The sequence below is a fragment of the Pleurodeles waltl genome, chromosome 4_2 (genome assembly GCF_031143425.1).
Source record: "Pleurodeles waltl isolate 20211129_DDA chromosome 4_2, aPleWal1.hap1.20221129, whole genome shotgun sequence".
Taxonomy (NCBI): Eukaryota; Metazoa; Chordata; class Amphibia; order Caudata; family Salamandridae; genus Pleurodeles; species Pleurodeles waltl.
The window spans coordinates 864100124-864115979 of NC_090443.1; the positions used below are offsets into that span (position 1 = coordinate 864100124).

Genomic DNA, 15856 nt, shown 5'->3' on the forward strand with positions numbered 1-15856 from the left:
CAGGCGGCGGCGTTTCGAATTCGCTGCAGACGTTTCTGGAGTTTAGCGGTGGTTCCTGCGTATAGGGTGTTGCCGTAGTCCAGGCGGCTCATGACGAGGGCGTGGGTCACGGTCTTTCTGGTGTCGGCGGGGATCCAACGGAAGATCTTTCGGAGCATGCGGAGGGTGAGGAAGCAGGAGAATGATACGGCGTTGACTTGTTTGGTCATGGTGAGAAGTGGGTCCAGGATGAATCCGAGGTTGCGTGCGTGGTCTGAGGGGGTTGGTGCGGTGCCAAGGGCCGTGGGCCACCAGGAGTCGTCCCAGGCGGACGGGGTGTTTCCGAGGATGAGGACTTCCATTTTGTCTGAGTTCAGTTTCAGACGGCTGAGTTTCATCCATTCTGCGACGTCTTTCATTCCATCTTGCAGGTTGGTCTTGGCGCTGGTGGGGTCCTTGGTGAGGGAAAGTATCAGCTGAGTGTTATCGGCGTAGGAGGTGATGTTGATGTTGTGTTTGCGTACGATGTCGGCGAGGGGGCTCATGTAGACATTGAAGAGAGTCGGGCTGAGCGAGGAGCCTTGTGGGACGCCGCAGATGATCTCGGTGGGGTCTGAGCGGAAAGGTGGGAGGTAGACTCTTTGGGAGCGGTTGGAGAGGAAGGAGGTGATCCAGTCCAGGGCCTGTCCTTGGATCCCGGTGGAGCGGAGGTGGGATATTAGGGTTCGGTGGCAGACGGTGTCGAAGGCAGCCGAGAGGTCGAGGAGGATGAGGGCGACTGTTTCTCCGTTGTCCATCAGAGTTCTCATGTCATCTGTGACTGAGATGAGGGCGGTTTCTGTGCTGTGATTGGCTCGGAATCCGGACTGAGAGGGGTCGAGTAGGTTGTTGTCTTCAAGGAAGTTGGTAAGTTGCTTGTTGACGGTCTTCTCTATGACTTTGGCAGGGAAGGGGAGGAGCGAGATGGGGAGGAAGTTCTTCAGGTCGCTGGGGTCCGCCGTAGGTTTCTTCAGTAGGGCGTTGACTTCTGAGTGTTTCCAGCTCTCGGGGAAGGTGGCAGAAGCAAACGAGCTGTTGATGATGGTCTGGAGATGCGGGGCGATGATGTCGTCAGCTTTGTTGAAGATGAAGTGTGGGCAGGGGTCCGAGGGGGCACCGGTGTGGATGGAGTTTATGGTGGCTTTGGTCTCTTCCGTGTTGATGTGAGTCCAGGCGTTGAGGGTGATGGCTGGGGTTGTAGGTTCTGTGGTAGTTGGCTGGGTCTGGTGCCCGAAGCTGTCGTGTAGGTCGGTGATCTTACGATGGAAGAAGGTGGCGAGGGAGTTGCAGAGGTCTTGTGAAGGCGTGATGGCATTGGCGTTGGCGTTAGGGTTGGAGAGCTCTTTGACAATGTTGAAGAGTTCTTTGCTGTTGTGAGTGTTCTTGTCCAGTCTGTCTGTGAAGGAATTTCTTTTGGTGGCGCGGATCAGTTGGTGGTGTTCGCGGGTAGCGTTCTTGAGGGCAGACATGTTATCTGCAGTGTGGTCCTTGTGCCAGGCTTTCTCGAGGGTGCAGCCGTTTTTTTTAGATTCCTTGAGGGTGTCTGTGAACCAGAGAGGTTTTTTGGTGTTGGTCTGTCTTGGGAGGCGTCTGAGGGGAGCGAGGTTGTCTGCGCAGTTGGTGATCCAAAGCGTGAGGCTGAGGGCTGCGTCGTTGGGGTCCGTGGAGAAGGTGGGTTGGTTGTCGCTGAGAGTGGAGAGAAGCTGTTCCGCGGGGATTTTGTTCCAATGTCGGCGTGGGATGGATTGTGTGCGGAGGTGGCGAGTCTCGCGTCGGAAGGTGAAGTGGACACATCTGTGGTCGGCCCAGTGTATTACGGAGGAATGGCTGAAGGATACGTGGTTGCTGGCGGTGAAGATGGGGTCGAGAGTGTGTCCGGCGATGTGGGTGGGGGTGTTCACCAGTTGCTTGAGACTGAGGTTGGCGAGGCAAGGGCATGCGGGGAGATGAAATCAGTGATAGAGTCGCTGAAGAGGGCGCGTGGTCCAGGGGGTCTGTAGATGAGAGTTCCTCAGAGGGTGGTCCTGGGGTCGGTGTGGATCTGGAAGTGCAGGTGTTCGGTGGCGAGAGGGGTGTCTTCGGTGTAGGTGGTGATGTTGATGGAGTCCTTGAAGACGATGGCGATTCCTCCACCTACTTGGTTGGTGCAGTCTCTCCTGGAGATCTTGTAGCCGTTGGGGATGGCTATGGCGATGTCGGTGGCCGAAGAGGCGTTCATCCAGGTCTCAGTGATGAAGGCGACGTCTGGTGCGGTGGAGTCCAGGAGGTCCCATAGTTCAACGGCGTGCTTGTGGACGGAGCGTGTGTTGATCAGGATGCATTTGAGGTGGTTGTTGGCGCGTGGGCTGGCGGGCGTGGTGGTTTCGCGGTGGAAGGTGAGTTTGCAGGTGTGGCATGCGAAGGGTCCGTGGGTACGTTTCGGGTTGGCTTGGAAGCAGGTGCTGGAGCGCCCCGGGTTGAGGGCGTGGAGGGTGATGGGGTCGTAGCGGTCCTGCAGGGTTTGGGAGTGCTGGGGACCAGGGGTCGTGGCGCTGGGCGCGGTCCAGGCACGGACGGGCGCAGACGGGCTTGCCTTTGGCGCGCCAGTGGCCGCCATAAGAGGGAGGAGGGGGGAAGGAGGGGTCAGCTGGGGGCAGGAGGGGGGCGACGAATGGGAGCAGGGGGAGCGGGCCGAGCAGGAGGTGGCGGCGGTAAAGTGGAGGGTGGGGGGGTCAGGTAGAGGGAGGGGAGAAAACATAGGGGGGGTTACAGAGGTGGAGGGGAGTAAGGAAGAAAGATAGGGGAGGGGGGGTTACAGAGGTGGAGGGGAGTAAGGAAGAACAGAGAGAAGAGTCAAGAACAGAAGAGAGAAGAGTCAAGAACAGAAGAGAGAAGAGCCAAAAAGAAGGGTAAAGAAGAAGAGGAGAGAAGAGTCAAGAACAGAAGAACAGAAGAGAGAAGTGTCAAGAACAGAAGAGAGAAGAGTCAAGAAGAAGGGTAAAGAAGAAGAGGATAGAAGAGTCAAGGAAGAGGAGTCAGGCAGAAGAGGAGAGACCTGAGAAGCAGAGGGTAAAGAAAGAACACGCAGGTCGGGGTGCAGAGGACAAAGAAGAAACACAGATGAACACAGATGAAGAAAGAAGAAAGAACACGCAGGTCGGGGTGCAGAGGACAAAGAAGAAACACAGATGAAGAACACAGAAGAAGGACAAAGAAGAAGAGAGAACACGCAGGACGGGGTGCAGGGAAGAAAGAAGAACACAGATGAAGAACACAGATAAAGAAAGAAGAAAGAACACGCAGGTCGGGGTGCAGAGGAGAAAGAAGAACACAGATGAAGAACACAGAAGAAGGACAAGGAAGAAGAGAGAACACGCAGGACGGGGTGCAGGGAAGAAAGAAGAACACAGATGAAGAACACAGAAGAAGACCAAAGATGAGGAAAGAAGCAGGAAGAGAACGCGGTGAGGAAGAGGAGCGGGCCAAGGAAGAGCAGAACACGCAGCAAGAGGGCTACAGAAGAGGAGCAGAGAGCGAAGGGAAGAAGGACAGCAGTGAGTGAGAGAATTTATGTGACAATGTTGTTGTGAAATGAGAGGCTTTTTTCTAGCACACAACAAAAATGGACTGTGCTAATATTTCAGAATATATCAGAATTCTGAAGTGTGGTGGAAGCAAATATTTGAATACAATCAAAATACATCAATACACTAGGTGATGACAATGCCACACATTTTCGTTTGTGCGCAATTAAACTGTATGTCTGTGGAAATGTAATGGTCATTTTAACTGGACATGTGTTGTCAGTAATGGCAGTGAGCTACCACGCCCCTCCACACTACACGAATTAAGTCTACAAAATTCTGCTCCACTCTATGCCCCTCCACTCTATCCCACATCACTCCACACCACAACACTTCACTCTACGACATGCCACTCCACTCTATGCTCCTCCACTCTAAGACACTCTACAACACTGCACTCTACTTTATGCTTTTCCACTCTATGCCCCTCCACTCTATGCCCCCTCCACTCCATACAACTTACCCCACTTCGCTTCAGTCTACCACAGTCAACTGCACTACACTCCAATAAACCCTTCACCACTCTGCCCCAATCTACTCCATTATAAACCAGTATACTCCACTTAACTCCAATCTACCCAACTCCACACATTACAATGGACTCCACTCCACTTCACTCCAATCTACCTACCTCCACCCCAGTCTACCCCAAACTACCCCACTCTACCCTTATCTACCCCACTTCACTCTACTCCACTTTACTCCAATTTACCACACTCCATTGCATCTACTCCAAATGACTGCACTTCTGTCCAATCTACCCCAATCCACTCTACTGCAATCTACCCAACGTCACTCCAGTCCACACCACTGTACTCCAGTCTTTACCAATCTAGCCCACTTCACTCCAAGCCACTGCATTCTACCACAAACTAGCCCACTCCAATCTACCCCACCCCACTCCAATCCACTCTATGCCACTTACTTTTAGCCATGCAGAGCAGCAACCACATTGATGTACAATTCCACTCTACCCCAATCTATCCCACTCCAATCTACCCCAATCTACCTCACTCCACCCCTCCCCAACCAATCCAAGCCACTAACTTTTAGCCATGCTGAACAGCAACCACACTAATGTACAACATGGCTAAAACACATTGCCAAAGCCAATAGCTCTCGGCAGGACCGATTGGCTTGGTCAGTGTTTGTTATGACATTATCTCTTCTGCTTTCTGAAGCCTCAGCATGTAAGACTGCATCCAGTGCTCCATCCATCCTTACTTTCATTATTCAACTACTAACACATGCAGTCACCTAACATGCTGTCACTCATTTATTCTTTCTTTCGCCTAAACACTCACTCATACCTGATGACTGTTTTTTACATTCACCCATTTACGAAGCCACTTTTGCAAATGATCAATTCATTGATTAAGCACTTTATAAAATGTCTGGCCAGACCTACTCGCTATGCCAATGCTTGTTTTAAAGTATAAATGGGAGTTTCTACTTACTGCAACTGTTTGTCACGCACTGCATTGTCCAAGTACCGGTCCTTTTTGGCCAGAAAAGCTGACCTATAGGTGGTGCTGGTTTCCCCATGTAGCTTCTTTGTGATGTCATAACGGCCAACACCAACTGGATTCTGAAATGATTTGTATGAATGGGATTAAAGACAGTATCATATTACAATGTCTGAAGTTTCCATGCAATCTTTAGTAAGACCAGAAGTCTTCAATCAGTGAAATCAGCAAAAACGTAATCGCTTTAATTATTGAAGAGAAGAAAAATCACAGCTTATGTAAAAACTTTAGAACTTTAGGAAGGTGGTCTAATTCCAAAAAGGTGTGATTCAAAAATAGCAATATTAGGACAGCTCCCACTACTCAGACGGGAACCTCGTGTTCCACCTTGCATTACTTCTCTACCCCAATGTTTTAGAGCTTGTGATAGTTTTCTCTCGTGGCATGTTTTTTTCCCCCAAAAGATACATGTTTGCCTAATTGTTTTAAGTATACACATTACTCTTCTTGTTTGAAAACATGTAAATCACAGTATCCAAGGAGGTCCAGATCTGTATCCGATGTTCAGGATAACTGCTGACTATGTACATGAGTTCTACTTAAATGTAAAAATATGCACAGATCCAGCCCTGAGATGCATAGGTTGGACACCATTAGCGTAAAGGATTCCACTCGTTACTGGACTGACCATGCTGCACAACATAGGTCTGGGCTAGAATAAAAAGCATATATATTTGCCAAACTGCATGTAGGATGACAGAGTTTATAGCTCAGGGGGGTTCTGAGGCTGTATTTATTCCAGTTTTTGAAGCTAAGGACCATGTGACTGAGTTCACTTCAGATCCATTGGATGTAAACTTATCTTGTGAAGATGTAGCCTGAACATCTGGCATGGATCCAGCCCTCCTAGACAAGGATGAGGTCTGGCAAGAGTCTCTGCTCCGAATCTGAGAAGAGAAAAGGTAGTTCAGAAAAACTCTGCCTGCTTGAATAAGTTTGAATGAGCCACTGCAGCTGTCTGCGGCTTCGTGCTGTGCCTGCTGCCAGAAGTAGCTGCTGCTGGCAGGAGGGACCAGAAATGGAGAGTGATGCAAGGTTTGTAGGACTTTAGCCTGTGAATATCTCGGTTTTGTATCGTAGCTAGTATTGACACCTCCATCACTACTCTCATGAGCATTAATGAACATTTTTAAAGGGCTGATTTTGGCACTGGTATTGGGTTATCAACGCAGGATCCAGGATTGACCCTCATGTGGTATTGTGATACTCCTGCGGTGTGGCAGTACAGAATACTACTGCTGTATTCAAAATAATAATACAATGAGCGAGGGAGGGGATTGGCTGCGCCATGGGTGTTGGCCGCAGGCCCAGTGGCCAACCTCCACCGCGAACCGTCGAAGGCCTTGTGTAGGGGTTCTAGCTGGGGATTGGGACTTCGGCGAGCCCCTGCAGCCGACCCTCATGCGCATGTTTTTTTTAAAACTGTCAGTTATTCCAAAAATCCGGCATTACCATGGAATTAGACCTTTCCACTGTTGTACCTGTGTGGTAGTTAGCACATGGTCTTTTAATAACGTGTTATTAGCACGCTATTATTTTCACAGTCGGCATAAATATATATTGTTATCGTGCCTCTTTGTTTCAGGTCAATTCTGTGGCAGGGCTGGGATCCACTTGGAACACCAGCAGCAAGCGGCAAAGTAGTTCTTCCCCTGTTTGGACCAGGGAAGGTGGAGGAGACACATTCTCATCGCACCTGGAGACACGAATCTCTTTGCACTGGGTGTGTTGAAACGGCCTTGGCTTTTGCAAAACTTTCAGATCTGTTTGTATGAGTTTGTTTGGTTTGTTGTATAACTTGGCAGTATTTCTTGATTTTATATGCACTTTGCTGACAGCTGTGATTACCTGCAGGCATGAGACTTTGGAATGGATTATATAAAGGGTATCAACAACGTTTTGTGGTTTCGCAATAATGGTTATAGATTAAATGAAAGCTGTAGTAATCCAGAGGTTAGTGAATTGAGTGAAATTAGACTACTAGCTTTCTTTATGTATCGTTTGGCCCAATACTCCGTTCTCCTTCCCATTCCCTACATATTATTTAGGCTCCTAATTGCATGCCCTTCGAGTCATTCCATCGTAGGTTTCATTTACTGCTTTTGCAACCGAAGCAGTTAATCATGAACCAAAATAAAATATAAACCAATAGGTTCTGACCTATAAAATGTGTTCCCTATTCAGGATTAATTGTTAACATTGCTTGTTTGTGTTTTGGATGTGTTTTGTATAAAAAGTAAAGATATACAGTACGTCAGCAGGCGTTTGGAGTTAAGCAGCTGAGCACTTTCCTACGACTATTAAAAAAATAAGCGAGCAAAACTTTTTTTCTGAATATGTTTGCAGATTGCGATGAAATATTCTTAAACGGAAGTTCTCTATGTATCTCTAAGTAGATTAATCCGTGATCCAAACTAATAACCCATTATTAAGACGAGGGGAATTGACGAGCTTTGTTTGCAACAGCAAAGTCCGCACAGCACAAATAGCCGGTCTCTTCTGTTACAAAATCCAAACGTGGCTCAAAATAAAACTGGACACTTTTGAAGTTAAGCTCTCACCCAATGACAAGCTACTCGGATTCATCTTAGACACAGACTTCATCTTCAAGGAAGACATCACCAAGAAAACCAAGATCGCCTGGTACCAGTACTCTCTCATAAAAAAGGTGAAACTTTACCTCCTCAGAGCCCTGGAACTTCCATATCTGGATACCAACAATGCTATAATCCATGGCACCCAGACACAGCACTGTTTCCAATTTAGGGCATTCTATATATTGCAACATCCTTCCTCAAGGATCAAGAGAAATATGAAACATCCCTGAAGCACCTCAACTGGCTCCACTTGCTGGTCTGAACCATCTTCAAAATTGGCTTTATAATCTATAAAATCTTCATGTCCAGCACACCTGCCTATTTGGCTGCAAAGAACTTTTCCAGTGGCTCTAGATACAGCCACAGTTAAAACACCTCCAGAATGGAGAAGTGCAAAAAGGAAAAAACAAGCATAGCAACAGGCCTTCTCCATCTATTCACTCAGGATTTAGATTGATATCCTGTATGGACTAGGACCACTAACCCTGTTCCATGCTGCAGACACACCTCTTTCAAGAAGAATACATGAAGATGGAGTACTAGACAATTGTTGCTTAGAAACCACCCACCCATCCCCTCCCCAATATCACATTAACTGTATCTTTGCTTCTGAGCCTGTACAGTGCTCGGCTGCCTTCCGGCTAGGTTTACTCTACACAAATACCACACATACATACATTTATGAAGGTCAAATAGACATCCTTGAGCACTCTACAGATATAATAGTCCAATGATAGTAGTTCCACTCACTGTTGGTATTCCAATTCTTCTTTATGTATAAAGAAATTTCTCCTTGTTACACCAGCCTAAGGTAGGTGCACAATTTTGGCACAAACTCAAGTCTACAATATGGATTTGCTTTAAAATCAATGGGTGGATGCATGGGAACTCCAAGTACTACCCACGCAATGCCTCCCTGACAAGGTAGCACAAGAAGCGTGATGCCTGTCTTGCCTTTTTGTTTTCAAAGCAACGATATCAGCATTTGTAAATACCGAAAACTATTTTGTATTGGGGCTGCGTTAAAAAAAGACACAAAATCTTTATAAATATGGCCCCCAGAATTTTCAACAAGTTTACAAAAAATAGACTACTGTATTGTCTCAACCAAATATGTTTACACTTTTGTATCCCACTTTAATAGCTGATTTCAATGATCTCATAATAGCAAGTCAGATGATTCTGGTCATTAAATAATCATGTGCATAGACATTGAGACACTACCTCAAACCAGTATTTCACAATACAGGTACTCTGAACCTACCACAGGATCCCAATAATGTGTGGAAAAAATATAAAGTGCATTTTAGACTACAAGGCACTCTTGGAAAGACAACGACCAGTAGCAGATCAAGAAGATGTCTAATAGCTCATAATCTAAATGTATTTATTAGACACTTTTTAAATAATTGCTCACTCATAGAAAATATATATACGGGGATCACATTCATCTGTACTAATGTGTGCGCCCTCTTTCCGTATTTCATTTTATCTACTGATCGCTTCTAATAAAAGGTCTAACAAAAGATAGCCATTTTGATGCATCTCTCATCTAATGAGTATATCTCATAGATGTTCAAGGGGCTTTCTCTCTCAACATCTCTATTGGACAATTTAGAACCATTTTAATTGAAGAAAGTGACAATAATATAGTCTTATATTCTGTTACCAAGGGCAGTTGAGGTTGCTGAAGGCACTGAGCACGAGGCATGGGCCTGAGCCACAGAGAAGGGCCTATAACAAGGGAGAGGGATTTTAACAACTGGTATAACCTCTGGGGGTAGAATGTTGTCAATTACAAAGGCAGAAACAGAAAGACAAACTTTGAAATTCGGGACTGGAAACGTATACCAGTCATTATTGCCCCTGAACCACTTCATTGCCCTTAGTGCAGCTCCCACCATTCTAGTGTTCTAATATAGCCTTAGAACCCGCCGTAGCGGGCTCTACCGGCTATTAAAGGCGGCATTTAACAAGAGAGAGGGACTTTAATAGCCGGTAGAGCCCGCTACGGCGGGTTCTAAGGCTATTAGAACATTCTGCCACACAGGGCAGAATGTTCTATTAAAAAAAAAAAATGCTCACGGGCTCCGTGAGGCTTTGTTCACAGCTGTTGCTGTGAACAAAGGGAACATTGGAATGTTGGCGCTGCGGGCTTTTACCGGCCAGTAAAAGCCCGCAGCACTCCATTGTTTTCAATGGAGCCCCCAGCATTCCAATGTTCTAATGAGGGTTAACGCACCACAAGCATTTATGTCTGACTCAGTAAAAATGCTCCTCTGTTTCAGATAAAGTGATTCTTCATCATGAAAGCTGTTATAAAGGTCTATCACTTTAGACAGCTTACCTTGGAAGCTGAATTCTGCTCGATGGAACATCGATTGAGTATATTTCCAAAGTGGCAACAAATCAATGCAACACTTGACCAGACAGTTTCCTTTGTGCCTCTCAAATTGAGAAGCAATTGCGGTTTTGCACTTCATAGGAGAACCATCTAAAAACAATCTGCCAGTGACTATGGTTCTTGACAAATAGCAATTGTGATATTGTTTACAAAATCAGCCCCTTATACGTTGATGAACTGAACAAACTATGAAAACATGGATTTGTGCATTTTTGTATTTTTCCAAGGTTTCCTTTGCTAGAAGACTGAAAGCTCTACATTGAGACTCAGACTTTACTCAGTAAGGGCAGGATGGAAGCATGAAAGGAGGAGAGATGTAGAAGTAAAAATAGATACTGTGACAAACGAAAGTCACTTGATGTGTATCGTGCATGATTTTTTAGAATTATTCAGGTAAATTGTCCTGACAATGAACCATTTCGCCAGCGTTTTTTTAATGTTTTTGTCGGTGAAGGCTAAACCTACAACACATAACACAACGGGGGACTCTAGACTCCCTTGGCAAACCATGGCTTCTACACTGAAAAGAACTGCCACCAACCATTTAAGAGCCCTTCTCACTATGAATATAAATGTCCCCCCTCATTCTAGTGGAATATTAAAAACGGAGGAGTTATTAAGAGCCTTCCGCAACACCAACACCATTCTCTTCACATGAACAAAGCTACTGTGTCAGCATCCATGGCTGGAAACTGAGAAATCCTGTTTGCTTTTTATTGGTATAATATTTTAGTATAATTTTCCCCAAACACAGCTCACTTGAAAAATGTCAGGAAGGGCATCAGCATGTGTATGTGCATAAAATCACCACCACAATCAATGCTGATCACTCACAACATATTTTATGGGTTACCAACTCGATGTCGGAAAGGGCAGCACCCATAACTTTAGATGGAAATACAACTGCCAAGGTCCCCATATATATTATGTTTCTAGGACCAAACCTGGGTGTGGCATGTCGGGCATCTTTTAACATGCATCTATCTGTACTGTGAATCCATGTCCCTACTTCAAGTGCTACAATGAGCATACCAGTAATGCACTGTATCTCTCGCCCTATCTCTTTTTGCAAGAAGTAGCCCTAGATTAATAAATATTTTGGAATTCTGTTTAATATTGAACATTGCTTCCGATCTCAGATCAACAAAGTAATCAAGAGCAGGAATTTGCAACTCAATTTGCTTGAGAAGGTAATAGCATTATGGAAAGGAGATTGACTTTTTCCAGCTCAGTTATCTGGAGAAGGCCGGACTTCTACAATAGAGTTTATTTCGGTATTCTAGACCTCACATCTAGAAGTTACAAACACTACCACTCGTGGTAGTCACTCATGTGTTGTAGTGTGCACGTATGTCTTCCAGACCCTAGGCTAGTGAACGAGTTAGCGATACATGTCTACATCACTACATCACAAACAGTACAAGCATCTCACCCCGACCTTGAAGGCAGACTTGTGGCTCCTAGTGAGTCCTAAGATTCAAGCCCCATTGTCACTGCACACATCTGCTCCGTTTAGGTGTACAACAGATATTAATGAGGTGAGCCCTACGCTCAACGACTATTAACTAACATGCACAAAAAAGACGTACTGTGCAGCATTACACCACATAGTTGTACATTCTTCAACATAATTTAGTAAATCCTGCTGCATAAATTGGCCCTCCCGTGCCGGATAATTGCAGTGGCCGTGAGACTGAGACATTCAGCCCCAGTGCTTCAGAGGATCCCTCTGTTGTTTTTTCGGGTCTCCCTCACCAATCAATAGCTGTGGCTGGAGACCTACCTAAGCTCCTCCAGTGGGTGTTTAGTTGTGCAGTGGGGAGTGTTCGAGGAGCAGTAATCAGTGCCACGAACCACCCTTTGCATTACTAAGGCCTTGTGGCTCAAGCCCTCATTACAAGTGTCGGTCAGTCAGTTAAAGGTTGATTGTATTAATCACATCGATTGCAATAAGAAAAATACGTCGTTTAAAACAAGGCAGTTTTGTTAGAAGGTGCATAAAAATGTATTAGGCACAATTTTGCAACATCTCAGGCTAAATTAGGAGTGGGCCGACAGGAAGGCGATTATTGCTTTGAGCATCGAAATCCGCATGCGCCAGTTTTACAAGCATTTTCACCTAGTTTACTTGGGGGAAACTGCGAGGTATGTGGTAACTACAGTGTTTTAAATGGGCCGGTACTGTCCGGTACTGGGTACCGGCACTTTTCTATTTCGAGAGGGAGAGTACCAGCACATCTCAAGGAAAAAGGAATACTTTTAATTGGAGAGTACCGGTACTTCTCGGAAGCAAGCAGGTACTTTGGCACAGAGTACCTGCACTTTAATTTTTCCATTTCAAGCACTGGGTAACTACCACAAAACTTTGTGATTCCGATTCCGATACAAACAGTATTTTGAAAGGGGTCGGAAAAAAAGGGCCGCTGGTGATCAGTGCCTAAGACGGGAAACGGAAGCACTCCGCATACGATGACTCGTCTCAGACGAACGGAGAAGAGGTGTGTGAGCGCTGAACCACCCCCCTGAAGACAGCTACACTCTTTCTCACCACTAATGGATTCGGGAATCCATAGACTGCCCCCTCGGCACTGGACAAGACACACCTTCACCCAGTTGTTAATCACTAGACAGTTGGGTGATAGTCTGGGTACAGGAATGCGCAGCACAGGGCAGAGATGGATCTCAACTGATGAAACCAAAGTCATAGATAAAGCTACTCTGTTCAGACCCTAAACAAATAAGTCAGAATAAATGAACATAACATCTTTGATGTGCTTACCTGTAAGCATTGTTTTTGCTGAAACCGAATAAAAGATATTGCAGACAAAAATTGAACAACTGTGCTGGCGCCCCATGCAATTAGAGGTCGGGGAAAGTAGCTTGCTCTGGGGGCGGGGGGGGGGGGGGGGAACACGTCATTGAAGTGCCCCGGGGGCATTTAAGGCGGCCTGCATCTGGGGCGGCCTTCTTTACTCTGGAGTCACCTGAAATGGTCACCTACCCACCGCTGGTGAGAGGTGGAGTCTCTGGGCGCAGAGTAACAGTGGAGGCCCAAGAATTGGACTCTTTTACTGGACTGAGCTCTGGGCGGGGGGTTGTTTTGTGTGGTCACCGGGCTGGCGGGAGGGGGGAGAGACCTGCTGGTCCAGAGCCCTTCTGCCCTACCCAGCGATGTTTGGAGGGGAACTTTTAGGGGGCTTCGCTTGTGGACAGGTACCCCACAAGGCCAGTGCACTATGCGGTGCCCTGGTGTATGTGTTAGCATGGTACCCCTCTGGGATAAAGGGATGTGGTGATGATCTTACTAAAGTCTGCAGCCAAATGTTTTCTTCGCCAAATAGTTTGTGGATGCCCAAGGCAGGGGACCTGTGAGATGTATCAAAATTGGGGCCCTCTGGCACAATGTATTCAGCATATTTTCAGGTCAATGCAATGTGAAGTGCTTCAAATGTGGTACTTTGATGTTTTATTACTGGTCTTTTGTTTCTCGGTGGCATCCTGTAATTCTATGATGTCCTGACTGCCGAACAAAGTCTAAATTTCACTATCCAAATAAAAGGCTACGCTTTGGTTGAACCACCATAACTGCATTTTCCTTCCTGAGCTCCCGAGGAAGGGGGATGTCCAGTGGGGACGGCGACTTGCACCTTGTGCTCTCACCATGAGCTTTTTTTATAGTATGAAAATACTTCACATTCAGGGACGACAATATTAGGAAATAATATCAGAGTTTTCTATTGCTGTTATTGAATTTTTAAAAACAACATCCACAACAATTTCACACGAAATGAGAACAGTTCTTACATCACTTGTAAAAAACAGGCTGCACAATCTGTTGTCGAATCTCTTGGCGGAGGAGTTGAAGGGAGGATGCCCTCGTCCCGCTGCTGGCGCTGACACAGGCTTTGCGTTGTAAGAAGCAGGCCCTGGAGCATCCTGGAAGACAAGGTAACACCTTACTGCACCTGCATCCCTCTGGAGGGGGCACCGTTGCGTCACTGCACTTTGTATAGTTGTTATTTAAAATTAACATTTATGTGTGTGGTATATATTCTACGATAATGAAATACATTCGTTGCATCTTTATAACAGTGAGCAGAATATTTAACAAGCATTGGTAAAGTCACTAGGTATGGAAAATAACTGAAAGTGTCTCGTCATTGGGTTCACTTATCCATCAATGCACTTAGGGGCTTATTTACAAGCTTCTTGCACCGCTGGTGCGTCACTTTTTATCAGTGCTTAATTTGTAAATAAAACACGTGCTGGTGCCCAAAGCCCTCCTCTTAAATACGCGTTGCTGCTATTAAATGTGCGAACACGGAATACTCAGACAGCATACTCCTGAAGCCATCACGGTCCTCTTTAATCCATTTACATCCCCTCCCTGCCCCTTCACCTCACTCCTGCAGCTTTCTGCTCTTTCCCTTTGTGACGCTTCTTTGTTTTTCTCTTCCTCCGTATTTCCCAAATGCGTCCTTTGATCGCAATAAATGCTTGAGGCAGAAAATTAAGCGCCAGCCTTCAAAAATAAGTGCCTGTGCTCTGCACCGGAAACAACAAGCACAAATTAAGCACTGCTTTTTATGTGGAAAAAAGTGACACACTGGCGGTGGAAGGGGCTTGTAAATAAGCCCCTTAATCTCTTATCAGCCCAGCCATGCAAGTGACCATTGATCCATGCACTCTTGCATCCATTCATCCAACCTTTCACTCAGTCTTCCATTCACCCACTGCCCAAGCCACAATGCTACAGTGTCAAACTCACCCATCAATGAAGAAGCATTTTCCATTCAGAACCAGTGTAATCTTACTCCAGCACTACCTACCCAGTGCTTTGTGACCCTAGCCTTACTGCGTTTGCAGTGCTTTATGATGCAGCGCCTTCTCCAAGGTAAAGGGCTGCAGTAGTGTCAGCTCCTGCAATGACTGCCTTCATACGAGCAGATTTACAAGCCCCTGGCATCGCCTTATTGCCACCTTAGTGTCATTTTTATGATGCTAAGGCAGCGTCAAGGTGGCCTTTCCCCCGCGCCATATTTACAAACTGACGCATTGCATGCATTGTACCACTTTGCAGCACCTTGCGCCACATTATGCCTGTGCCAGGTATAATGTATGCAAGGGGGAGGGAGCAAAAATGGCACAGCAAAATCTACAAGATTTAACTGCGCCATTTTTTACATCATTTAAGTGAGGCGCACGTAGTAATCTCCCGGCCTCCCCGTGCTTTGCTGCACTAGCACCAACATTTGTTGCACTCGTGCAGCAAAGCCCCACAACAGTGTCAAAAATGTTGGCACTGTTGTGGTAACGACCGCCATAGTGTGCAATATTGTAAATATGACGCAACCATGGTGTTACTAGGAGGGGCATGGGAGACGCAAGAAAAGTGGTGCATTGGAACCATTGCGCCACCTTCTTGTAAATCTGCTCCAGGTAGGGGCAGCTATCCCTACTGGTGTCTTCTCAGAGGTAGAGGCCCTCAGCTGCCCCTCCCTGCTCAATATTCTGACATTCAGCCACAAGCATCTCCCAGAACACTCTCAATGTGCCTTCTCAGCGCTTTCAGACCCCATCTACTATCAGGTTCCCCACCTGTGCATCCTCAGGTCCAGCTGGCAGACTTGCAAGCCATTACTATTGTGAAGCAGAAATATCTTCCCGTTGTCAACCTCACCTATTTACACGTTTATAGCCATTTATAGCCATTTGCAGACTGCAGTAGTAAGACCACTGGCATCTTGA

The 15856-nt window shown here is 46.2% G+C and overlaps 1 protein-coding gene across 1 annotated transcript in view; it reads right to left on the minus strand.

Annotated features, from left to right (window-relative positions):
* Positions 1 to 15856, minus strand: part of CIMAP2 (ciliary microtubule associated protein 2) — a 193967-nt gene that overhangs the window by 14499 nt on the left and 163612 nt on the right. Inside the window, exons 8-9 of the mRNA XM_069232614.1 lie at positions 13913 to 14044; positions 5039 to 5169 (exon numbers count right to left, since the gene is read on the minus strand). Coding sequence (XP_069088715.1) covers positions 5039 to 5169; positions 13913 to 14044 — 263 coding nt within the window. The remainder of the gene's footprint in view (positions 1 to 5038; positions 5170 to 13912; positions 14045 to 15856) is intronic.